At 43.1% G+C, this 27,585-nt stretch overlaps 1 protein-coding gene across 1 annotated transcript in view; it reads left to right on the plus strand.

Annotated features, from left to right (window-relative positions):
- Positions 1–118: 118 nt before the first annotated feature.
- Positions 119–27,585, plus strand: part of NCKIPSD (NCK interacting protein with SH3 domain) — a 120,553-nt gene continuing 93,086 nt past the window's right edge. The window contains exon 1 of the mRNA XM_032801330.2: positions 119–362. Within this exon, the coding sequence (XP_032657221.1) occupies positions 192–362 (171 nt within the window). The 5' untranslated portion in view covers positions 119–191. The remainder of the gene's footprint in view (positions 363–27,585) is intronic.

The raw sequence follows: 27,585 nt of genomic DNA on the forward strand, positions 1-27,585 counted from the left end.
GGTCCAGCACATTCGCTAGGCGGCCCAGCAGGGAGCGCGCAAGTCTCACAGAAGGGGCAGGGAAGAAGGCGGGGCTACGCGATGCCGTCATTGGGCATGGATGACGCGGCGCGCTGGTGGGTGGGTCCGTGTTGACATCGGGAGCCGGCACCTGAGGGCCGCGTCGAGTCGCCGGCCGCTCGCCCGCCGCTATGTACCGGGCCCTGTACAGCTTCCGCTCCGCCGAGCCCAACTCGCTGCCCCTCGCCGCTGGGGAGACCTTCCTGCTGCTGGAGCGGAGCAACCAGCACTGGTGGCTGGTCACCCGCGCGGGCTCCGGGGAGACGGGCTACGCGCCGGCCTCCTACCTGCAGCGGCTGCAGGTCAGGGCAGCGGGCGGGGCCGGGGGAGATGGGCTCGGTGCTTCGTGGCGCCGGCAGTGGGGCAGTAGCGCCCTTTCCCCAGCGGAGAGGGACGGGCTGTGTTGGGGGGGCGGACCGGGGAGGGGAGAGCACAGGGTGCGTTGCGGGGAGGGCAGGCTGTGTTGCGCTGGGATGGGGAGGATACTGCAGGCTGTGTGGGTGAGGGAGGGCGGGCTGTGTGTGTGCGGGAGCAGACTACAAGCTGTGTAGGAGACCCTCTCCTGCAGTGGCTGCAGACTGGCAGTTGGGGGTACAGGGCTGGGCCCTATCCTGGCTGTCCCACGTCAGAGGATGAAGCGTGGCCTCTTATCCCTGTAGGACAGGGCTTAGCATGAAGAGCAGGGAGACTGTACATCAGAGACTGACTGTGATCTGAACTTCTGGAGTGCAGGCTTTAGAGGGTACATCTCCTGGGGAAGGGCTGTGTACAAGCCTCTTCCCTCAAAAGATACAAGTCATGGAGTGCTATACTAGCAAGAAAGTCTGTGCACAGGCCTCCTGTCCCCCAGAGAGGCTGTGTCAAATGATAGTCATGAAGTTCTTGGATCAGCTTGTACTGCCCAGGGGAGATGTGACTTATCTGCAGCAATATAGGATCATGAGGCTAAGGGCAGGTATGAGGACCTCAACCCTGGAGAGATGGGCTTCTTGCATCTTGCTGAGGTGACACTTTGGATGTTTTGGTGGTCAAGGACCAGGAAGCACTGACCTAGTGATGTGAGCTGTGCACTGAACTTCTATGGTCCTGACCTACAGAGAAGAGATATGGGACTTAACTCTAAGGACACAGGTTATACGTTGGGCCCTACATGTAATAGTTACTCGTGAGAAGACAAGGGAGTCGGGGGGGCATCAGTATGGGAGAAGAAGTTATGTGCTAGTTCCCTGTCACCTGCACTCATCAGAGAGCCGAAGGAGGAGAAGTTCACATGGCCTGTGCTGGTGAGACTACATATATACTTAGTCTACTCCCAGAGGCTATGAGTGAGTGGATGGTAGGCTGTGTGTGGCTTATAACATCTGGAGTTACCAGTGTGGGTTGCTTTTAAATTATGCAGTTATCACAATCTATGTGTTAGAGCAGATGTGCAGAGAATTGCTTTGAGAATGACTATTCACAGCTCCTACTGTGTATAAGTGAGAATGTTTAGGAGGAGATCAGCAATCACACCGATTCCACTAATGTAGAGAGTAATACAAGGGCTAATAACAGGCCTGTCCTAGCACTGATGAGGGGGCTGGAGGAGAAGCCAAGAACAACCAGCTGTAATGATAGGGGCAGTAATTATAGTTAAGTCAGTGACATTAGTAATTATAGAAAATAAGAGTACAGACTCCTCCAACCCTAATAGGAGTCAGAGTGATGAGGGCTCATGTGGTAATCACAACAGCAAGGATAACCCATACGTTTTTGTCGATACTGTAGAAAATAAAACTGTATGCCCTCTTTTACGGTGTGATGGCATGTTTTAATGGCGGGTTCCTGGGCAAAACATGGATCCTGCAATACCCTTGTTATATGTACAGTTTGGGTCAAGCTTTTTATCCTACTAATCCCAGGGTTTACAATGATGCCTGCAATATCTCTAAGTTGCATACACCAAATAAGTCTGTATAGAAGTACACATGTTGCAGGTACATTTTTGGTCTCCCTGAGAAAATACAGCCCAGAATGTCAATAGAAGCCAATTTATTCTAATATGCTGGTGATTTTGAGATATCTCTAATATTGTGATAAAAATAGTAAATTTGTTTCTAAATAATTTCAGTGACTTGGTGATATGTTCTATAATTAGATTTCACCAATCCAGTAACAAATGTGAACTTCTGAAGCACTGGAACAATCTTATCATGGAGTCAGACAATCCTATTGGGTACGCCAGTCTATCTTGTCACCCAGGCAATCTGGATTTAGTGGTAGCTGGTTTCTGTACACCAAAGATCACAAAAGATTCAGGTTGTTTCCAGTCTCAAGAGATCAGTCACTTACCCTAGGTCCTTTTGTACCTCAGATCTCACACCAAAAACACTTGTAGCCAATCCTATAGTAAACTAAGGATTTATTAACTAGGGAAAAGAAATTAGAGTTATTTACAGGTTAAAGCAGGCAAACCTGTATACGCAAATTAGTTAGTCGATGGTTTTAAAAGATTAGAGTTGTAGTCACCTGTCAGCACTGAATGCCTTTTAGGGCTAACTCAGGTTGACGACCTAGGACCTCTTTGCTTCTGTTTCATAGCTCCAGCCCTGTAAGAATCAAACAGCAAATGAGAGAGAGAATGTTTTCTTGCATTCCTGTTTTATCCCCTTCTTCCAGCATTCAAGCTGATGGGAGAGGCTCCTGCTCTTAGCACCTTAATGGGTTTCAGAGGGACATTAACCAAAGCTTTGTATCCTGATGTTCCACAGTGGCCCATTAAGTTTTGATGGTCCTCCTTGATGAGCAGTGGACCATTCCTCATGACTGGCTTCACAGGTTCTGAGCAAGCATTTTTACATCTGTAAAGCAAAACTTGCATATCACCTTATAGCATGGGATAGAGACAGTATGAGACATTTAATATTAATAACTAATTTTAAAATGAATATGAAAGCAGGGTTATGACAAGCCATGAAAATGGCTTCTGGTACTTCATATGTGTTCTCCTTTAGTTCAAACCTGACTTTCCTAACTGCCATTTCAGCCTGTTCCCAGGAAATAGCATGGAGGTTTTTCTGCCACCTCTGTATTTGACAATAAAGATTCTGGAGCCAGAACTTGACTGGTGATCACCCTGATGGCGAATGAGGCAGAATAAAATTCAAATGGCTGCTCTGTCATTATAACAATGCTTAGTTGTGTTGACTGCCTCTCATTCAGTGATGTGATATAGTGCTTTCAGGTCAGCTCTTCAGAGTTGTTTGGAGTCAAAATTTGCTTTTATCAGTTAACCAAGTAGAACTGACATGGAAAAAACTTTTTCTGACTGAAGCTTTACTTTAAACAGTTCAGTGGACTGTCTGAGACAAGAATGCAAACAAGTTGTACTACATCTCTCTTTAATAAATTTGATGCTAATTAATGACGAGATGCTGAGAGGTAATTAATGTCACCGTGATCACTACAAGAATAATGAAGCTAACGATTAGTGACAATGTGTACTGAGCAGGGAAAGAAAGCATGTCACCAACGGAAAGGAGTCACCATGGCAAACATAAGTCAGCAGATTCATTAATAGTGCAGTCAGGTTGTTGGTAAGCAGTACGTGTCACAGCAATCACAGGGTCAAAAAAAGTAAACATCTCATACTGCTAATGCTTCCCAGAGGAAGGACATTAAAATAATGTCAAAGGGGAACCTTTGCAAAGAGCAGGTGAGTTTTCCCTGGCACTGTCTGTACCAGGAGAATTACCGTATATACACATTCATTAGCCCGTTTGTTTAGAAGCCGACCCCCCAAGATGGATAGATAAAAATAGCAAAAACTATATGACCCTTTCATAAACCAACCTTATATTTCAGGAGTTGGCAAACTTTGGCTCCTGGCCCCTTAGGGTAAGCCCCTAATGGGCCTGGACGTTTTGTTTACCTGGAGCATTCACGGGCATGGAGCCTCTCAGCTCCTAGTGGCCATGATTTGCTGTTCCCAGCCAATAGGAGCTGCGGGAAGTGCTGCCACTTCCTGCAGCTCCCATTGGCTGGGAACAGCAAACTGTGGCCACTGGGAGCTGAGAGGCTCTATGCCTGCAGATGCTCCAAGGAAACAAAACGTCCTGACCTGCCAGCAGCTTACCCTGACGGGCTGGGAGCCAAAATTTTTCGACCCCTGTTACATTTTAAAAGTTGGCGTCACAAGAAACATACAAAAGTTTTTGCTAGAATTATTTTAATGTAATCTAACGAAAAACCTGTTATAATAACTGAACAAGTATGTATTCACGTTCAAAATTAGTCAATATTTAAAATCAGTAAATAGATATTTAAAACAAGTAACTTAGAACAATATGAGACTTTAAAAAGTTTTAAAATCCTTCAAAGTCTGAATCAGTCTCTGATTCACCAAACAGTTCATTAAACTCGACTTCAGTCACAGCTGCACCTGCATTGTCATCGTTGATGTCGGCAGTGTCGTTTTCAGACTAGATTCCTTCTTATCAGCTTCTGTTGTGCCATCATGAAATATGGCATCATCTTCTGACCCGTCAAGTACATTGCTGATACAGCATTTCCGAAATGATTTTTCTGTCATTTCCAAAGGAATGGACACTCACTCATCCTTGATCCACTGGGTGAAGGGATTGATTTTGGGCTTCATAAGATTCCTGCATTTTGTCAACTTTACCAGGCCTGAGCACATCCATTCAGACCACATTTTACATAGCCTGTCTTTAAAGGGTTTGTTTAGGCAGACATCAAGCGGTTGTAGAACTGAAGTTAAGCCTCCAGGTATTACAGCCAAAGTAGTTTTCATATTTTTGGACACATTTTTCACCTCCTCCATCGTGTGCGCCCTGAACATGTCCCAAAGGAGCATAGGAGATTTCTTGAAAAGTGCTACTGGTCTCTTATTCCACACTTTTTCCAGCCATTCAGTAGTCCCACTTTCATCCATCCATCCCTTTTCATGTGGACTTACGATTACGCCAGTAGGAAACTTCATGTTTTAGTCAAGATTTTTCTTTTAAAAATAACAGGAGGGAGCTTTGATCCATTTGCCAAACATGATGAAACCACCGTAACATGGATTTTTTTTCATGGCCAGTGGATTTAATTAAAATTGTTTTTTCATCAACACGAGTTACCATTCTGTTCTCGGGAAATTGAATGTCATTGGTGTTTTGTCCCTATTTCCTATTTGTGACAGTTCAAATACATATTCCTTTCAATATTTTATAATAAACTTTTGGAAAGGTTCTATTTTTTTCTTCCAGACCTCTTGGGAGCTTTTGCTCTATCTTTGTTTGCTGATGAAGACAGAGACCATGACGGATTCATGAAGCGACTACACCAACCCGCTGATGCAACAAACATTGATGGCTTTACTGACTTGTATTTGTCGTCTTCTGACATTTGGAGAGCATGCAGACGAATTCCAGTTCTACTGACAATGTACCCATTTTGTCGACATATAACAACCCAATTATTGAGATCTTTCTCCAGCTCAGGAAATTGAAGCGCACCTTGTTGGACATTTTTTTCTTGCTTCTTGGCATGTCTTTTAGTGTTTTTTATTTTTTTGCCATTCTCTTACTTCTCATTGATACAGAATTCACCAGCAGTGGTGCAATTATTGTTTGCTTCTGCATATCTAACAACTTTAAGTTTGAACTCTGCATGATAAGTAGACATTTTCTTTTGATTTCACCATTCATTTTAAATACTAGTATGAAAATAGATTATTATTATTATAGTTATAAATTTTGTAGGGCTTTGTATAGGAATGTCACCTGCTTTATCACTGTCAAATTATTATTGTTCTTTGTTTCAAAGCAGCCCTATAGATTGGCATGTCTGTGACTATAACAGGCTATTTAAATGTTATTAGAGATTCCATCGATTCTGCACATTATATTTTCATATTGGCTCGAGACTTATGAGGTCCTTTGGTAGATATGCATGGAGAGATCATATTACACAATAGCGCACTGACACCAGTGCTATAGTACTATCACTCATTGTATTTTTCTGATTGGCTTGTAAGGTGTAGCATTTTGTGAAATGCATGGGTCAAATGTCATGCAGATCTGCAGCACTGTTCTTTTAGTATTCATTTCAACCAATCTAGTCCAGTAAACAAAGCCTTTGCAACTTTAAAAGGCTGCAGTATTGACATCAATAAATGGGTCGGCAAACTTTGGCTCCTGACCCGTCAGGGTAAGCTTCTGGCAGGTCGGCACATTTTGATTACCTGGAGCTTCCGCAGGCATGGACCCCCTCAGCTCCCTGTGTCCGCGGTTCGCCGTTCCCAGCCAATGGGAGCTGTGGGAAGTTCTTCTCTCAGCTCCCATTAGCTGGGAACGTTCAACTGTGGCCACAAGGAGCTGAGGGGGTCCATGCCTGCGGATGCTCTAGGTAAACAAAACGACAATGTATTAGATACTCAATTCAATGATTCCATAGAGTTAAAAATCATCAAATTTTGGAGGATCTGTTTATAAGCCAACTGCTACTCTTTGATGTGTCACATTTTTACCAAAAATATTCAATTTATGAACGAGTTTATACGGTACCTTTTTAAGTCACCTCTTATTTTCAGGCTTCTCCCTTATTTATAACACAGGTGGAAAATTCATACCTTAACTTCTTTGGGAAGAACATGCAGTCCATATTAAAAACAACTCTTCTAAACGTATTCTTAAGCTGCCAGCAAGTACAGGAGTAGAGTTTCTAGTTTGTTGGTATCCTCCATTTACAAAATTGCTGACATTTTCTACTTTAATCTCAATAATTTAAATGGTATTGCCATGAAATAGAGAGACTCAAATGTAGCAGCAAACACCTTTTAGAGACAGCTGATGCCTTTAGAAAATAGGTTGTGGGCTAAGCAAAGGGAAGAATGCATGGTGCCTGGTGAGATTTGGATGTTGCAGCTGACTGCAGTTAATGGCAGGTTGCTTAAAAAACATTTAATTGCTGTTGATATTTCTATATTTTTACTACTGTAGTTTTGTGTTGGCTATATTATGGATTAGTAAGAGTATTTCAGTGGTTCAAGGGGTAAATACTAGTGATAGGTTCCCAAAAAATAAACAAGGCCCTGTCTACACTCGAAAAGTTTTGCAAACTTACCTATGTATATAGAGCTATACTGGCAAACCATCCTAGCATAGATGTAGCTTATACTGGCATAAATGTGTTTCTGTTGGCATAGTTTATGTCAGATCTCCAAGAGACATAAGATATACTGACAAAAGCATGTTTTTGCCCTTATAAACTGCATCTATGTTAGGGCTTATACTGGCATGGCTATTCTGGTTCTTAAAAAAATCATTCCCCTAATCAACATACCTTTTCTGGTATACATTTTAAGGGTAGATTAGGCCTGAGGGAAAGATAATGGGCCTGCTCCTACTTTTACATACGAACTAGCACAGAGTTTGAAGCAGAAATAGTTGCTTCCTTGAATTTAGACCTTATATGTGAAGCCTCGGTTGAGCTCTAAACTGTAAATAGAGATTTCACAGCGGTGCTGGCAGACTCTGAAATAGCAATATTAGCAAGCAAAACTGTAACAAACGACAAAGCTAACAGGTGCTGCTGATCAAACAAGTGAGAATCTGTACCCGACACTGAGCCGTCCAGTAATGGCACATAAGATAATTGCCTTGAGTTATTGATATAGCAGAGACAAACACTGCTAATAGCTAATGCCAGGCAGATGCTGTCATAGTGAAATCATCAACACAAAAGCTTTGTATCTTCTGATTAAATGGGAAGGAGCCAGTTGGCAGGAGGTTTAGTTTTCGTCACAAACTGCATGAGTGACACTTAAATGGTTTCTGAGCAGTAGAAGAATATGGAGATTGAATTGGAGCCTGACTTTTCAGTCGGAGACAGTCATTCATTACAGAAGATGAGCCTTTTGAAGTTTTATATGAAGTAGTAAAAAATTCATTTTTAAAAGCTTCCTTTGGAGCAGGGGTTTTATTCTTTGTATCAGGGAGGAGAGTGGCTGCTGAATAGGGGAGAAGGCTGAGTGTAACGAATAACAAGGGTCCTTTCACTGGGTTAAAGAGCCCATATGTTATCATCATCATGGTGAAATGTGAAATTATTTAATGGGAATCTGGAACTGTGAAGTTTTGGATTGTACCATCACAGCGCTAGAAGACCGCCTACTCTCCAGCAGAGAGGACAATGGAGTTGACACTGGCAGTATCCAGACCACAAGGCCAGAAAAGGCCACTTAGAATCTGACCCACTGGAGTTTGCAAGGCTAACTTCTTCTTCCTTGGAGAATAAAGTAGAGAATAGTTGCTTCAGCCTTCTTACTAATACTTACCTAGCCCTAGTGGCCAGAGATCCAAGCATCAGGTTTCAAACACCTAGCTTCCTGGGGATGTTTCAATCTTGGCATGGTCATCTCAGTCCTTTATCCTTCCTAGCATGGAAAAATATGGGTTCCATGTTCTCAGCTAAAATGTTCCCTCTGATATCCCACTGTTGTGCATTGTTGACATTCAACCAGCTCTGGGGTGGCAGGCAGCAATCCACTAGCACACAGCAACAGTGTTGTATTTGTGTAGACTGCAAAGCATTTTATCTAGTATCTTCTAATATCACTGCAATCAGGGAGCCTCCACCCACCAACTGCCTCTAAAAACGTTTCCCTAATATGTAACTGGAACTCTTTCTCTTTTAGTTTCTGGTTATTCCTTTTTGTCCTGCTGTCTCTGAAACTGAATAATTTCAATCCCTCCTCTTAAGATTACCCTGAAAGTATTTATAAGCAGTGAAGAACTAAAGATTCCAGTAAGATATGAACTACTAGTGACACTTGGTTAAGAAGGCTTGTGTTGCAATCCCTGAGCCCTGGATCGGTGTATTGTGACAATCCATCTATTATAGGGTTCTCCTATGTTGCTGACTACCTATATGACTCTGAAATGACAAGCCTGTTACAGGGAAGGGCTACTACTTTTCTCTAGAGCCGTGTTTCTCGTTGACTGGTCCATGGACCGGTGCTGGTCCCTCAGACATCTGTGACACAGTTTAGGAAGGCAGTAAGCCGGTCCCTGGTATCAAAAAGATTGAGAAATAGTGCCCTAGAGGCATCTGGTATTGGCCACTGCTAGTGTCAAGACACTGAATTTGATTGACCACTAGTCTGACCTGGAGTGGCAAATCCTATCCAAGCAAACTCTATCTCATGAATGCCTTTGAAATATTAGATTTGTTGCTGCAGATTTGCAGTGATCGCATTAGTGGAAGGCATGGAATGAAAACCTTCACACTCTGCTTTTTTTAATGTAATCTTACCCATCTGCCACTCATGCGTTGCTCTCACCATGCCCCATCACAACTTCTGTTCTTCCCTCTCTTCCCCCCAGTGACTCCATTTCCCCTTCCTGGTTGCCCTCTCCCCTTTACAGTTCCCACAAGTTAAACCAGCTCCTTTTTCCATCCCCATCCCAATCTCCCTGTCTCCTCCCATCAACCCACATCCTTATCCCACATCACATCTTCCTCCTCACCCCTGGTGACATTTGCCCCAATCTGGCTCTTTCTCCATCTTATCTGTACCTTCCACACCCATTTCCACCCCTCTTATGCTGCTGTTCCTGACCTCACGCCTATCCTCCCTCCTCCCTTTCTCTTTCTGGAAGGCCCACTCTTTTAAAACCATAGCCATCCATGACTGATTCATATCTCACTCTCTCAAGTTCCTGGCTCTGAGCTCTAGTTCCCTTTGTCTGACAGTGTTTCTTCCTCTGTCCTCTCTTACAGAGACCTCTCTTCCTCTAATGTTCCCTCCCTGGTGTCAGATCATGGTGGGGATGTTAGGTTTCCCCCTCTCTCTTCCCCTTCCTACTCTCTTATTAGAACAGCACTGAACCTGACTTTTTTCTGCCCCTCTATGTCACTGTCATCCACTGTTTGCCCAATTCCTTCTCATCAGCTTCCTCTCTGATTTCAATTCCTGGCCCTCACTCTTCCTCTCCGCAGTGTCCCACCTACACTTTCGGGGATTTCAGTGTCCTTGTTGATGACCCATCCAACGCCTTAGCTGCATGTTTTCTCATCCTCACCTCTTCATTCAACCTGCTTCCCTAGTTCAACTGTCCCACTCATCAGAAGGGCCGCTCACTTGATTGATCTTTGCTAAGCACTGCTCTTTCTAATCTCTCCATTCCCCCTGTCCAGTTCTCTCCTGGTCTCTTTCAGCATCGCCCTACCGCACCTCCCACATGCCCTGTCAGTGACTTCCATTGCATCAGCATTGATGACTTCTTATATGCTCTCATCCTTCTCCTTCCTGCTGTCTCTTACTTTCTTCCATTGAGGGATAGCTTAGTGGTTTGAGCATTGGCCTGCTAAACCCAGGGTTGTGAGTTCAATCCTGGAGGGGGCTGTTTAGGGATCTGGGACATAAATCTGTCTGGGGATTGGTCCTGCTTTGAGCAGGGGTTTGGACTCGATGACCTCCTGAGGTCCCTTCCAACCCTGATGTTCTATGATATAATTTATTCTCTCTGCTTTACTTTCCATCATCCTTGACTTTGTCCCTCTCTCCCTTTACAAGGTTTGCTCTGCCAGCCTCCAGACCTGGCTCACTCCCAGCATCTGCCTCTGCCACTCCTGCTTTTGGGCTGTTGAGCAGTTCTGGCAGAAATTGTATCACTAGACTGACTTCCTCTCTTCAGTTATGCCACCTTCCTTGCTAAGTAGCTGTACTTTTTCAGCTTAATTGAATTCCATGCTCAAAATTACCACCTTTGACCTACTTCTCAAACCTTTCCTTCCTCCCGCCTCCAATTCTCTCTCCACGTAGGATCTCTGATGGTTTGTTTTTCTAAGACACTATATTTTGTCAATTTTATAAGTCCTTCGGCTTGCCTTCTTTTCCTCTCCTACAACTGTTGCCTTTCTCCCCTGTGACAGATGCAGAAGTTTCTCATATTCTATAACCTTGCTGTTGCCCCAGTGATCCCATCCCATCTCCTGATCACTCTGTCACCCACTATAATCCCCTCTCTTACTCTTTTCCTTGACCTCTCACTCTCCTCTGGTTCTTTCCCCTCAGTACAAACAAGCTTTAATCTTTCTCATCTTAACAAAACAATCCGATCCCACCTGCCTCTCCAGCTACCACCCCATCTTCCTTCTCCCTTTCATCTCAAAGCCTGGTGCACCCTCTGTTTATGATTGCTCTGTGGAGTCCCTCTCCCCCAAATTCCATCCTGAACTCTCTCTAGTACAGCTTCTGCCCCGACATGTCACTGAAACTGCTCTTGTCAAAGTCTCTAATGACCTTTTCATAGCTGGCTCTCAGAATTACCACCTCATCCTCATCCTTCCTGACTTGTCAACTGCTTTTGACACAGATGACCATGCTCTTCTTGAAATCGTGTCACTGACATTCTGTAACTGTCTTCTCCTGGTTCTCCTGTCCCTTTAATTGATCCTTCTGTGGAGGATCCTCCTCATGTGGGTTCCACAGGGATCTGTCTTTGGTCCCCTTCTCCCTCTAGCTCTGGCTAATCTCCTCTGCAAACACAAATTCAACTGCAGTCTTCATATTGATGACTCTAGGATCTACCTCTGTACTCCAGACCTATCTCCTGTTGTCCACATTAAAACCTTTCTGTCTCTCGGACGTCTTGTGAACATGTAGCCACCAGTTGAAGCTCAAAGGCTAAAATAAAGCTCTTAACCTTCTCCCAAGTTGCCTTCTTTTCCTCCTTTCTCAGTCACTGTGACCATCCTGCCTGTTATGCAGGCCCATAACCTGGGTGTCATCTGGACCTCTCTTCAGGCTATGTCTAAGTATTGCTATTTCTTTCTGCATAATATCTCTAAAATTTGGCCTTTCCTGTCCATGCACACAGCTAAAACTCTCATCCGGGCTGTCATCATTTTGTGTCTTGATTACCGCAACATCCATCTATCTAACCTTGACAAATGCAGTCTGGCCCAGCTTATACCCATTCAGAATGCTGCTGCAAAGATCGTTTTCCTAGCCCGTCACTTTGACCATGTCACCCCCTCTTTGTATCCCTCCATTGGCTTTCCCCTTTTCAATTGCATCCACCTTAAGCTACTTGTCTGTACTTTCAAGGCTCTTCATGGCTTATTGCCCACCCTATTGAGATGTTGCTATTGAGATTTTGCTTCCTGCCACTGATCAGGCCAGGATGCCAGCCTCCACTTGCCTCTTGTTACATTTTTCAAACAAGCACCTCTCATACTTGGGAGGTGCTCCCCATAAAAATCTTCCCAGTATCTTGGAGAAGAGATTTTGGGGGGTGGGGGCACAGAGCTCCTGGCATGAAGGAGGAGTTGGGAAGTGTTGCAGGGAACCTATGAAATAAAGAGAGATGAGAGGGTGACACACGGAAGCCCTTAGCATGTGCAACCTACTGAAGAAACTAAGTGTGCAACCCTCTAGTTTTATACTGATGTACGCTCTTTGGAGCAGGGACTGTCTTGCTCTGTTTTTGTACAGTGCCTAGCACAATGGGGTCCTTGTCCATGTTTATGACTCCTAGGCGCTTCAATAATAGAGGCGGTAATAAAGTAAATTGACGGGCCTAAATGGATATAAAATGCCAACTGTGCAAGGGTAGACTTAGTATTTCCTTTGGCTTTGGAGGCCCTTTTGGCTGGAGAGGTGACCTTCATTCATGCTTTTTTCAACTTAAGGATATCCCTTTTTGTTGCTCTGGGACTTCATTTTTCCTTGTAAAAAGGAGTTGATTCTGAGTAGGAAAATTACCATGGTGATGCTGTGGCTACATTGGGAATAATTGATGTTCCCCCTGCACAGGGCAGGAGTTCCTGACAGGGAGAGAAGGTTCCACTGTTACATGGCTTCCTCCTGTAAGAAGGAAATAGTCACTCTAGTTCACTAGTTTAACTTTCTGTTATGGTAATTATTAGAGAAGACAAGTCAAGCTTGGGGCAGCACTTCCTGTTTGCACCTGCTGTGCCTCACGTTGATCTCAGTGCCTTTATCAGAGCCTCTGAGGCTTAGCTTGGCTTTCGCATCATTTATGAAGTCTTTTACTCAGGGCTAAGAATTGAGAAGCTTCTCTCTACTCCCAGTGCTGCTCACTTTGAAATGGCTTCCTTTTTCTGATCATCGACCGGGTGCTTAAACTACAATTTAGCCCTGCCTCTGTGGCTCAGTCTCTACACTGTCCCAGTCCCTAATCCATTATTAAAAATAACTGATATTAATACTGCATTATGTAAAGTGAGGAGATAATGTCAGTCTTATAAAACACTGGCCTCACGTTCCTGGATTGGAATTTATCAAAAATAAGTAGCAGATGGAGACGTTTCTGTCTAAAGTGGGAGCTGTTTCTCCTGTAACAAATAAGCTTCTGCTCAGCTATATTAAGGAAATAAAAAATAGCATGGAAAATATTACACTGGCATTGTTAAAATCATCTGAGCACTCTCTAACTTGGATATTGCATTTGGTTTGGGGGTCTCCATCTCTGAAAAGCAGGAAATACAGAAGGTCTAGAGAAGGACAACAAAAGTAGGATACTGGGTGGAACAACGTTTTCGTTTGTGAGGGGGTGAAAAAGTATGGGCTGCCTAACTTGGAAAGGTGATAAGACCAAGAGAACTAAAATGTTCGTTAAGGAGTGTCTCGGGCTGCTATTTACCCTGTCCCTTTGTACAAGAATAAACAGGCACATGATTAAATTAAAATACTGCTTCATGCAGTCTGTGTGTAAGCAATCTGTGAAATTCACTCTTGGAACAGAGTATTGAACCAGTATTTTAGTGATACTCGGGAAAGGACTGGCTGTTTATATGCATAGGAATAACAGTGTTAGTTATTTAACTAAGTTGCTTTAGGGTATGAACTTGAGATAATAAGAGGGCAATGACGAGTTTCAAGGAATGAATTTGTGTTGCAGGATTGGAACCCTATTATACTTGGTGAGGTACCAATGCAAAATAAGGCAGTTCCTGTTCCAAAGAGCGTATTATCTCAATCAGTTGTTTTCAACCTCTTTTGATGTGAATTTCACATGGAGGTGCGGACCCCTCTGCAAATTCAGCCTGTAGTCTGTGAACCCCTACCATAGAAAACTTAGACTGAAAACTGATTGAACAAATTCAACGATAAACGTTGCGCGTGCCCGGCATGGCGTTGGGTGCAGCGTGCGAGAGGGCGCTAAACTGTGGGTTTCTAAGGTAACAATAATAATTCTGGGTTTTGACCTACAGGGTGGGGTGTTAATAGTTTTGATTAATCAGGAAACCGGAATGCGTTTTCTGGGATCTGAATCTTCATTTTCCCTTAGACATAGTGTGCAGACCAGCGGGGGTCCGCGGAGTTGAAAACCACTGATCTAAACCGTGAAGTCATGTCAGGTGGCTGAGCTAATTGAGATGGAGGAGAAAGACAAGAGTGACAGCAATATGAACTCAGTTATATATATAGTAAAGTGCACAGTGTTGCACAGTTGACCATTAGCTCTATTAGGTTTTAACTCTCTTTCTGAGGAAGCAAGTACTGGTCACTTCCTGGGGTCATGGGAGTTGAAGCATTCGTGGGTAAGTTCTGCCTAATAAAGGCTCGCCACAATAGCTTATGGATAAAATGGGTGAAATTCTGGTTCTCTTTAAGTCTGTGAATTTTGACACTGACTTCAGTGAGTACAGGGTTTCACCCTATATAAATAGAGCAGGGGTCGGCAGCCTTTCGGAAATGGTGTGCCAAGTCTTCATTTAGTCACTCTGATTTAAGGTTTTGCGTGTCAAGTAATACATTTTAATGTTTTTAGAAAGTCTCTTTCTATAAGTCTATAATATATAACTAAACTGTTGTATGTAAAGTAAATAAGTTTTTTTAAAAAAATGTTTAAGAAGCTTCATTTAAAATTAAATTAAAATGCAGAGCCCTCCCCCGGACCGGTGGCCAGGACCTGGGCAGTGTGAGTGCCACTGAAAATGACACATGCCATAGGTTGCCTACCCCTGAAATAGTGTTTCCTTGTAAGAAGCAGAACTCATTCTTGAACAGTGCAGATAAATGTATACACAAGTGCAATCTGTTATGTAAATCTCTTAAATTTCTGTGGCACTTGAATAGCTTTTTCTGTGTGCTTCTGATGTGGCAGAGCTTTTAACAGGCGAGAGAGCCTAATCAGGGCATTGACACAGTACCAAATAAGCACTTAGGCTAAGAATAAAGTTTTATTTTAGAGAATAAGGAGCGGGTAGTGATTTACAGCTGAGCCTGCACTTCTAAGCACTCTTAAGAAACTGAAATAAAACATTTTTCTTCAGGCTGTCAGAATAGCTGAGATGATATGTCAGGGCCCACTAATGTTTTGAGATGAAATTTTATTTGAAATTAAATTACTCAGCCAGGGGAATTATAGCCCTTTCTAATTACCGTAGCTAAAGACTTCATGTTTTAACCTGAAATTCTAGAATGTTTCACAGTTTTGAATGATTAAAGTAGAAATACACTAGTGATCTTTAGTGCCTCCCCCCCCCCCTTTTCTTTTCGTTTGACTGCTAAGATAAGCTCTCATCACTTGTGGCACATTGATGAAAAATAATTAGACTTTTTTGAATCCAGTAATACTTGTTTCCATGCCCTGGATTGCTGTATGTGAGCTATGTTGGTGGCCCAGAGGACAAATCCGTTACCCTTAATATTCATGAACATGCTTAATAAATGTGTACAGTGGTCATAAATGGGGGACAGGAGGGACCCTCAGTGGTCTCAAAGTGATTGCCCAGAAGTGGAGATTTTACGTTGAAACCAGTGGCTCTCAACGTTTCCAGACTACTGTACCCCTTTCAGGAGTCTGATTTGTCTTGTGTATCCCCAAGTTTCACCTCACTTAAAAACTACTTGCTTACAAAATCAAACATAAAAATACAAAAGTGTCACAACACACTATTACTTTCTTGTTATCATTTATTTATGAAATCTATTGGAATATAAATATTGTACGTACATTTCAGTGTATAGTATATAGAGCTGTCATTCTCTGTATGAAATTTTAGTTTGTACTGACTTTTCGCTAGTGCTTTATATGTAGCCTGTTGTAAAACTAGGCAAATGTCTAGATGAGCTGATATACCCCCTGGAAGACCCCTGCGTACCCCCATGGGTATATGTACCCCTGGTTGAGAACCTCTGAGTTAAAGGGTCAAATGCACCTTTCAGGTGCACGTGGCACTTCCATTTACTTAAAATCAATTAATGGTTTCAGTATGCATCTGAGAGCACAGCTTCATTCCTAAATAGTGTGGGTTTGGTTATTGTATTTGAGGCTGTTAATGGTAAGGGAAGAGAAAGGAGTATGAAGAGAAGATACAAAATGAAGGATTGGTGTGTGCTGTCCTCCTTTAGGGTTTCAGGAAGCACTTTGGTTGATATTGAGGATGGAAAGTGTCCCTTGGGTGACTCCGTCAATTTTGCTGCCTCCCCATCACATTCAGTGTCTTGCAACAGTCAGAGAGTTTTGGTATTGGTTTTGGAGCACATCCCCCCCATAATGCCTAGTCTCAGCCTTGAGCCATTCACAGCTAGTTCTCATCTAATTATCCACAAGTTGTTTTGGGGTTTTTCAGTTTCTGCTGCTTAAGTTTTGTATTACTACTTCCTCACTACTTCTTGGTCTGTGATATTGAGACTTCAGATCTGTTTAATCAAGAGATCAATTAAAGTTACAAAATGCATGCAGTATGTGTGTATTAAAGAATCTTTCCTATTGTTTACATCTGAACAAATGATAAACCATTGCTTATTACAAGGGATGAGTTGCTGTTTCAGACACAACATCTGTACGTTGCTCTTACTAGGTGATGTGTCCCTGGAATGTGCTGTCTGTGGTGGGGAGCAAACACAGATGTCCTTGTTTTGCACGGTACCTGTTTTCAGGCAAGGTCTTTTCTTCTGGTCTGAGATTACATTGCATGTGGTGTTTGTGAGCAAGCATGCTCTTGTGGTTAAAGTACAGGACTTGGAGTTAGGCTTCTCTTCGACTTGGTGCATGACTGGGCAGGTCTCTTAATTTTTCTGTACCTTGTTTCCCTGTCTGTAAACTGGGGATAGTACTGACCTACCTCACTGGAGGATTCAGGCTAAATTAATGTTGTCAAAACACTGAGATACTTAGATGAAAGGTACTAGTTATGAACAGAGGACAAGAGACTTAAAGGCAGACTTTAACAAACTGAAAGAAATGATAGGCAATGTCCCATGGGAAGAAAATCTAAGGGAAAAAAGGAGTTCAGGTTCAGGAGAGCTGGCAGTTTCTTGAGGAAACAGTGTTAAAAACACAGCTGCAAAGTATCCCAACGTGAAGGAAGAAGAAGAATATAGTAAGAGGCTAAAATGGCTCCATCAGGATTCTACAGTAAGCAGGAGCATGGACAAATTGCAAAGGAAGTATACAAAAGAATAGCCAAAGCATGTAGGCATAAAATCAGAAAGGCTAAGGCACAAAATGAGTTACACCTAGCAAAGGACATACAAGTCAATAAGAAGAGGTGTTTTAAGTCCGTTAGGAGCAAGAGGAAAAATGAATACCTACACTTTCCTTCTACTTAGCAGGGAAAGAGAGCTAATAACTGATGAAGAAGGCTGAGGTGTTTAATGGCTGTTCTCCTTCAGTGTTCACTAAAAAGGTTAATGGTGTTCAGATACTCAACACAACTAATATTAACAAGGGGGAAGGACAGGCTAAAGAATATTTAGGTGCGTTAGAGGTATTCAAGTCGGCAGGGCCTGACAAAATTAATCGTAGGCTACTTAAGGAACTAGCTAAAACAGTCTGGGAACCATTAGCAAATCTCTTTGAGAGCTCATGGGTGAGGTCCCAGAGGACTGGAGAAGGGCAAACATAGTACCTGTCTTTTTAAAAAGGAAGTCAGTGAGGACTCAGGGAATTACAGATCAGCCAGCCTGTCTTCGAAACCTGAAAAGATACTGGAACAAATTATTAAACAATGTTGAGAATAATAAGGTTATAAGGAATTAGCAGCATGGATTTGTTGAGAGCAAGTCATGTCAAACCAACTTAATTTCCTTTATTGACAGGATTACTGGCCTAATGCGTTGGGGGGGGGAGCAGTAGACATGATATATCTTGGTTTTTTTTTTGTTTTTTTTTTTTGGTAAGGTTTTAGACAGTCTCACATGACATTCTCATACGCAAACTAGGGAAATATGGTCTAGATGAAATTACTATAAGGTGTATGTACAACTGGTTGAAAGACCATACTCAGAGTAGTAATCAATTGTTTGCTATCAAAGTGGGAAGGCGTATTTAGTGGGTTACCACAGGGGTCAGCCCTGGGTTTGGTAGTATTCAGTATTCTCATTAATGACTTGGATAATGGAGAATCCATATAATACTAGATAAACTGTTCCAATAGTTAATCATCCTCACTGCTAAAAATTTACACCTTTTTTTCTAGTCAGAATTTGTCTAGTTTTAACTTCCAGTCTTTGGGTCTTGATATACTTCTTCTGTCTGCTAGATTAAAGAGCCCATTATCAAATTTTTCTTCTCCTTGTAGGTACTTACAATCCGTGCTCAAGTCACCCCTTAACCATCTTTGTTAAGATAAAAACATTGAGCTTCTTGAGCCTTTTACTATAAGGCATGTTTTCCCATCCTTTAATCATTCATGTGTTGTGTAAGTATTGGGATTATTGCTTAGTTTGAGTTAGCGTGGTTGTGTGGGGCCTTCAGTGGGTCTCTACAGGGCCCTCTGCAGTAAGGTGGTGGCACAACAGTTTAGAATTACAAAGGACTTCGTTGGGAAGGGAGGAAGATGTACTTTTTTGTTCTGTTTGCAACTGACTCATAAGACAGTGTAAACTAATCAAGGCTCTAGTCCCAGATACCATATCCTAGTCCCTTGCTAATCTGCGGATATTCCTTGCATGAAGCAGGCATATTTATGTGGCCATGGGAAAAATCAAATCCAGAATATAAAATAAGCTCTTTGTCTGACAGTGAAATTTGGAAAACAGATGAATCTGTCTGTTAACATCATTGTTACTAGAGCTCTGCTTTCATTCCAAGAAACAGCCTTGCCTTTTTCTTCCCCTGCCTGTAGAGTTTAGATGTTATTAAAAATTCTGTTTATTTTTATTTACATCTTGGCGTGTTCCCTAGTGAAAGATTTAAATTTCATGCCATTCCAAACCAAGATTATCTATTCAGTAACTGAGCTGTCGGTCTGGGCACTGGTAAAAGAACCAATTCCACAAGGGGTATTATTAGAAAAAGAAATACAAATAGCTTTAATACATAGCACTATACAGTCTGCAAGAAAATTAGACTTCAGAGACAAGGTCCTATATAGTCAACGTCATAACCCAAATTTTATGAGTCATAGGTTCTAGTGGAGCTACATGTGCAAAGATTTTAAATTAAATGCATGTCATCTATAGTTGTTCTAAAAGGTAGGGGTGTTAATCTGAAACCTTTTTTCTTGGCAGTAGCAATTCCAGGTTTGTAATTTATTTCACCACAAGATGCATTTTTAATACAGAATTCTTACCGTTGCAAGGGCCAAATGTGTCCACTGCCGGCTTGGTGATCAGCTGGTACTTAAACTGTAATAGATCTACCCCAGATCAGTGGATTTCATTGTTTTACATCTGATCTGTTGTTTATATTAGTGTTTGTTGCAAAGTGTCTTGTTGATTCAGATGGGGTAGGAATGTCCTTTCTGGTCTAGTTTATTTAATTGCTATGAGAAGAGCAGCCTTCTCCATGACTGTGTGTTAAATGTCTAGCTGTGTTCTCCACACGCAATGATTCCACTTTGAACAAATGCAGTAAACATGCTGCACTTCATGGAGGAAGGAAACTGATCTGACAAGGGTAGGTGACAGACTGTATTTCTTCTCGCTGCATGTTGGACTTGTGATTATTCGTTAAATGTGTGCACTTGGATTGCTTTGTCATCCCCTTCAGGAGTCAATGAGATTAACTTCTAAAGGGGAAGGAGTAGCCATTTTCAAGTCTTGGCAAGTGGACAAAGATTACTGTTGTCATCAAGCAAAGTAGGAAGAATTTTGAAACTAGATGCGTTCTCCCCCAGTGCTTGTATTAATGGGGTTCAAGGAGCAGCAGTGCTGCAGTAGAGAGATGGGCCTATCACAGGGGTCTCAAACTCAAATGACCATGAGGACTAGTACATTGGCCCGAGGGCCGCATTTACTGACACCACCCCCGCGCCGCCATCGGCCCGACCCCACTCCAACCCTTCCATGAGGCCCCATTTCTGCCCCACCTCTTTCCACCCCTTCCCTGCCCCCATTCCAACCCCTTCCCTGAAATCCCCACCCCAACTCTGTCCCCTCTCTGCCCCCAGGGGATGCAGGAGGGGTGTGGCGAGGGCTCAGGGCAGTGGGTAGAAGTGCAGCGGGGGCTCAGGGCAGTAGGTTGGGGTGCAGGAGGGGTGCAGCAGGGGCTCAGGGCGGTGGGTTGGGGTGCAGCAGGGGTGTGGGGTGTGGCAGGGGGTTTGGCTGCATGAGAGGTTTGGGGGCGGGCTCCCTACCTGCCTGTCTGCCCTTCCCCGGCGCCGCTCCGGGAAGCCGACGAAACCTGGGAAAGGAGAGGCGCAGGGGTTCCCCATTCCCGGCAAATGGGAGCTGCTGGGGGCAGTGCCTGAAGCAACAGCCTCCCAAACCCCTGCGCCCCTCCTTCCACAGGTTCCATTGGCTTCCCGGAGCGGCATGGGGACAGGACAGGCAGGCACTGTGAGCCTGCCCTGCCTCCGGTGTGCGTTGGGCAGGAGCTGCTATAGGTAAACACTGGGGAAGGAGGGGGGCCGCAAGGAGCTTGCGGGCCGCAGAAAATAAGCCTGCAGGCCGCGTGTTTGAGACCCTGGCCTAGCATGTTTCCCACTTTCTCCCCTAACCTTGACAGACAATACAGAAATCTCCATTTGAACCCTTTGCTAAGGTGTTGTCGAGTTACAATTAATTAATTCAAAGTGAAATAGTGAGCATATCTTTGCCCTTGTGTATCTGAAGACCCCAAACCATTTTGCAAACACTAATCTGTTAAGCTTCAGAGCTACACCTATAAGGTTAGGTACATTTTTATTCTCATTTTACAGCTGAGGAAACTGAGGCAGGTGACAGGTAGGTGATTTGCCAAAGACCACCTGGAGAGTTAGTGTCAAAGCAGAAATTAAACTCGGGTTCCTGACTCCCAGCCCTGTGCTCATCTTTTAGAACACACAACCTGTGGTGTTCTAGAAACTTGGTGTAAGTGCGCAGTCCCCTTTTCTGGCTATTCTCTTCCCATATAGGGTTGGGGGTGAATTCATCTGTCCAGTTGCTGCATCTTTCTTTCGTCTGGGAGTGGGGCTTTCTACGTCATTGTTGCTCCATAAATTGGATGAGGTTGGAATACCTGACCTTCTGAATCTGCACCCTACATAATCTCCGTTATCTAGAGGGAAGTGAGAATCCTAGATCAAAATTGTGAAATATCTTGCATCTGTCTTGAGGCTTGTCGGGACACTTCTGAAATGAAGGTCCCCCTTCTCTGTATAGGTTGGCCAAGGATTTCCATATATGGGTGTGAACAGCTTCCTTACCTACCCTTGTGGTCTCCAGGGGAGTAGCTCTGGGGCAAAGGCTTCATGAGACTACAAAGCCCAGCCAGTGGGGTCTTAATGAATAGGACTTTCGCAGGAACTCACATAAACCTGAATGTCTTGAAATTTGTGTTTGTACCTTTAGACCTCTGTTTGTCTCAGAGCCCTATATGGAATCAAAATAACATGAAATCTGGTCTGCTCACAATATTTCCGTTTATTCAAATGCTAAAATCCAGTGAGGAGACTGGATCTAGCCCCATGGGAGGAATCAGAACTATGTTTCTTTTCAGCAAGTTCAGGAGCAGGGGAGATGTGCTTTTAAAGCCAGATGTGCTTTTAAAAATTCCTGTGTGTTTTAAGTGACAGTCCCAGTTTAGATCTGGTGAGACTGGGTTCCTCAGAGATTGATGAAGATGAATGTAACTTTTTCTCAACTCTTTTTATTCTAGAGCTCAATCTTTGGACCATTTTGACTTTGGACAAATAATGAGGGCACAGGGTGGTCAATCTCCTCATAGTGGCAGAAGCATCAGGGTCCAAAGTAACAAAATTTCAATTCTGCTGTTGGTGGCTCTTGAACAAATAAGAACTTTGACTTTTATTGAAGAGATCAGCCAAACCAAATTCTCCCTGATTTATTTCACACAGCAAAACCTTTGTGATACAAAATGTGAGAGACTTGTCATGTGGGAGGAATGGAAATGAGACTGAAAACATAATTCATCAGCTACTGCATCTGTTTCTCTGTATCCCGCGCCCCTTCCCCCCCCCCCGCCCTCTTCTTCCTGTGGTAGTCTGCAACAGTATTCTGAGCAAAGATCCATTACCACTAAAGAAAGATCATTGCCCTGGACCCAAGGCTTATTAACTTACAGCAGTGATGAGGATTAGCTCTATTTTAATTTTGTATTTGTTTCCTGCCATGTATGATTAATCTAACTGGGTAGCTTGCTTTTTCTTGTGAAAGAACAAAATACTAGAATGTGACCCTAAGAGCTCCTCGGTACCAACTGGCAGAGGGCCCAATGTTCTGTGTGTGCCTGTCAGGCCTGAAACACTTACTACAGCTAACACGTTACTGTCATAGTATTCATCTGTAAAAAGTGTCGTGTAATATCAAATGAAAGCTTGTGACATACCAGTCAATAATATTGTATGATTCATGTATGGATAGTGTATAAAGAGAGGTGTGTGTGTGTGTGTGTGTGCGCGCGCATGCGCACGCTGGAAATACGTTCCTGAAATATTTTCAGAGTCAGACTTTCCTGAGCTTTGCAGAATCAAAGGTATTGGAGCTGAAAGCTCTTTTCTGGTTAGCCAGAAGAAAGCAGAGTTCCTTGAAGCTTTTCAGTTTTAAATAATGAAATCTGTGTCTGCCCTAGCATCATCTTTATTGACTACCAACCCCGCCACCCCTACAGCCCTTTAATTGTTGGGATCGATTTCAGGCTTTTTCTTCCGTTATCTTGATGGCATGAGATAAAAGCAGTATTAGAAATAATTATCTGGCTGTTATTCCAAAGGATGATCTTGTGTGCTCCAGTAGGTGGGGGGATTGAAGGAAATCGCCTCCAGCTGTGAGATTTGGGGAAGTCTAAACTTGTTTGTGGTCTTAAGCTTTCCTTGTAACAGCTTGGGCTGGCTTCAGAGACTATTGTGTGTGTGGACCACATTTGATCTTGCTGTCTAAATTCTGAAGTTCTGGCTCAGAAGCTTCACTTCTTTCCAAGCCAGGGGATTGCTGTTTGCCTAACCCCGGTGTAGTGGCTTCCTGAAGAATGCACAGCAGAGAATTGAAATAGTGGCATGCCAGGCCTAAAGATGAACTGTTATTTTTTTAAGTGGCATCTGACAGTGGGCACACATGTGCTTGTTAAGGGCTTATTGACTTGTGCAGTGATATTATCCTAGTCCTAAAAGTCAGCCCAGGCTGTGCTCCTGTTTCAGAGGGTCTCACTGTTGATTAATGGGACTCTAATTGATAGAAAAGTTTAAAGTGCAGCAACCACTTATCAGGCCCCCTTCCCCACAACGTTATCATTAATTGGCTGGAATCCTACAGCTCATAACTGATTGATTCATAGATTCCTAGATGCTAAGGCTGGAAGGGACCATTGTGATCAACTAGTCTGACCTTCTGTATAACACAAGCCAGAGAACTTCCCCCAAAATATTTTAGAGCAAATCTTTTAGAAAAATATCCAATTTTGATTGATTTTAGAATTGCCAGTAATTGAGAATCCGTTGTGACCTTGTAAATTGTTCCAATGGTTAAAAACCCTCAGTGTTAAAAATTTACTCCTGATTTCCATTCTGAATTTGTCTAGCTTCAAGTTCCAGCCATTGGGTCATGTTACACCTTTCTTTGAAGAGCCCATTGTCAAATACTTTGAGTGCCGGTCCCTCTGTGTATTCCATGAACCTGAGACTTCTAGCAACCAGTGTGTCTGGGTCTTTGCCTGCTCCCTTGCTCTCCTTGTGCTCCATGCTGAGGGCATAAGGGGCAGTACAGAAACCTCTCAAGTTCTTTCTTACTACCACGGGGCCTGAATTGGAATTTCCAGAACTGAAATTCTTTGACAATTTTTTTTGTAAATATTTCAAAGTTCTTGAATAGTTAGTTGCTATTGTTAGGAGTTTTTATAAGTTTAAATAGTAGTTAAAATCTCTGCCCCAGGGGAATTCTCTGCTCTCCTGATGCAAGATTTAGAGTATGTCCAGTGTTCTGGGCTTTAAGAATTGTTTCCTGCCCCTGATTATTTTTTCGTTGTCGGTGACCGCTTGCACTGCCTCTATTTCCTTGAAGAAGTTCATATCTCCACTAAGTGCACTACGTGCCACTCCTTTCCTAGCCAGATGTGGCAGGCAATAGAACTCCAGCTTTGGAAACACCTTTGGAACATGCCATCAGGCCCCAGTCGAATCCAGGGGAGACCTCTCTGTACATTGATCTGAGACATCCCGGAGTGCACCTCCTAGTTCAGTGTCTAACTCAGGAGCGGAAACAATTGGAGCAAAGGATCCTTCATCTAGGCCTTCTCATAAGAGTAAGACACGAGCACTCTGATAAGCTTAAAAACAGATCCCCTCCTAGATCTACTAAGGCAAGATATCCCTCCCCAACCCTGTCCAGGTCAGGGGAGTCCTCATGCCCAGGACACAGGGATTTAAGGAGTCTAGTCTGTGAAAGAAGCTTATTGGAACATCTCTGAGGGTGAGATATTACCTAGAATCAGTTTCTTAATGTATTAGGCTTAGACTTGCATGTTTTTGCTTTATTTTGCTTGGTGACTTACTTTGTTCTGTCTTATTACTTGAAACCACTTGAATCCTACTTTTTATATTTAATAAAATCACTTTGGGTTATTAATAAACCCAGACTAACTGATTAATACCTAGGGGAGCAAACAGCTGTGCATATCTCTCTATCAGTGATATAGAGGATGAATAATTTATGAATTTACTCTGTATTAGCTTTATACAGAGTAAAATGGATTTATTTGGGGTTTGGATCCCATTGGGAGCTGGGTGACTGGGTGCTGAAGACAGGTAACCTGCTGAGCTGTTTTTAGTTATAGTCTGCAGCTTTGGGGGCATGGTCCAGACCCTGGGTCTGTGTTGCAGCAGGCTAGCGTGTCTAGCTCAACAAGGCAGGGTTCTGGAGTCCCAAGCTGGCTGGGAAAATGGGCTCAGAGGTAATTTCAGCACATCAGGTGACAGTCCCAAGGGGATCTCTGAGACCAGACCCATCATACCATCATCTTCCCATATATGGACAACTGGCATCTTAAGGCAGGACATGTCCAAAAATCATAGCATGAACCTGGTCGCTGCACCATCTCTTCGCATCTGCCATGGGCAGACTTACAGATCAGGTTGTGCACAACCCTTGTACATCTGTCCATATTTTCCTTGCTCTCCTGTGTCACATGATGTCATGTACTTACATAATGCTGTTTTCCAGATGTCTGCTGCCTGCAGGCTTGGTTTGAACGGTATAAACATGGAGCAAGCAAACAATATGAGCGCTGTAGTGACCATCTCCCCATCAAGATGAGGGCCTCTCTGGCTTAGTGGAAAGAATCCTGCAAATTACTGGGGGATGGGTGGTGATTAGGCCTTTCTGTAGGTAAAATCATGGGCCTGGTCTATACCTAAAACTTAGTCCAACCTAGCTATGTCGCTCAGGGCTGGGACAAATTTCATCCCCTGTGCAACGTAGGTACGTCAACCTAACCCCCACTGTAAATGAAGCTACATCAACAGCAGCATTCTTCCATCAGCCTAGCTATTGCCTCTTGAATTTACTACAGCAATGGGAAAAAGCCCTTTCAGTGCTGTAGTAAGTGCAGCAGTGCCTCTGTAGTGCTGACTTACCCTCAGATTGCATACTGAATATAATCTGTGTCCAGTACACTGGAGGCTCCTTTTCCAGCCTGGCTGTTAATTGGGCTGTAGCTGGCAGGCTGTCTTTGATCCTCAAGTCCAGAATAATCCTTTGTTTAAGGAACTTCTCATGGCTTCTTTAAAGTTTATGCTGATGTTAATGAAAGGTGGGTAGAGGAGCACAGTCTGTTCTCTCAGGCCCTAGGGTTCTGTTGCAACAGCTGCTAAAAAGGTCCTTGGGATTTTCTGTCTAGTTTACATTTCCTTTTGTGCAATTCTCACATCTGTCCAGAAAAAAAAATTAACTAATGACTTTCCGCTCAGTCTGCCCCTTGAGGGTAAGAAGTGCTTTTTCCTCCTTAGTGGCTTTAATAAAGTATATATTGTTGTGTTTATGGAGCATATACCTGAAAGCTACATTTGTGCTCTGTGTGGCAGACTTAGGTTTTGTCTGGTCTAAATCCACAGCTTACCTGCCACTCTCATTGATTCCTGTCTCTCAAATCCCTAGCTTTTCTTTCTCTGCACCTGGCCAATCCTGCAGGTGACAGAGGTGCTGTGAGACTGCTGGCAGCTGCCCTCTAATAACTGCTTGTTGATGGTTGCTATTGATCTAGCAGCAAGCAATGGCTCAGGGGATTGAGGTCAGCTTTATTTTTCTCCCTTCTCTCTCCTGTCAAGTTAGACACTCTCTTGAAATGGTTGAAACAAACTGTAGAACTTGCTGCTAATATCTGTTCCTGTGGTTATTGGCAATATGAGTATTGACAGCAGAACAAGGTTGTGATTCTCCTTTTCCACACACACACACCCCGCCCCGGGGGAAGAGAAATTATTGCTGGAGGAAGGGACACACCTAAAAAAACTCTCTGCAAAGTGGCAGTAAATAAAGCACAATGCACAGCATGTAATTGATCGTGAAAACGTATCCTTCAAACATAGAATTGTCGAAAATGAAAAGCTTGAAATTCTGTAGGTATACAATAAAGCCAAATAAAGCTTTATATTTGCCGCAGTTTTCTGTGCCTGTCCTTGAATACTGATATAATTTTACCAGTTTGTTTTTTCAGCCCTAGCTTGCTACAAAGATTCAACCATACCAATCCTACCATAGCTGCTGAGCTGGGTATGTAGAAGAGTTCTTTTGAAAAATGACAGCATTCTAAACTCAGCTGTTCTGTCTTTCATGATTTTACCTTCCATTTTCCACCATTTTGCTGCAGCCTCCTTCCTAAACGTAGATTTGGGTAGAAATATGGATCTTAAATGCTAGAACAGAAGAAACTAACTCAGCTTTAGGTTCCATCAGCCATGTTTCAGCTGTTGATTCCTTTTGTGGACGTCATCCTGTGACCTCTGTCTTTAGGATCAGTCATGTTTGCCAAGTAATGGGACAGTTCCATAGCTTCTGTGAATAGTCTTTCAGTTTTCTCCTTGTGTAGATCCAGTTCTTTACTAATCAGTTCAAGACAGATTTCAACTGAGACTACATCAGTCTGTAATATGGCAAGTACCTCTAAAACCACCTTCAACTGCTTT

This window comes from Chelonoidis abingdonii, chromosome 17, assembly GCF_003597395.2.
Source record: "Chelonoidis abingdonii isolate Lonesome George chromosome 17, CheloAbing_2.0, whole genome shotgun sequence".
Classification (NCBI taxonomy): Eukaryota; Metazoa; Chordata; order Testudines; family Testudinidae; genus Chelonoidis; species Chelonoidis abingdonii.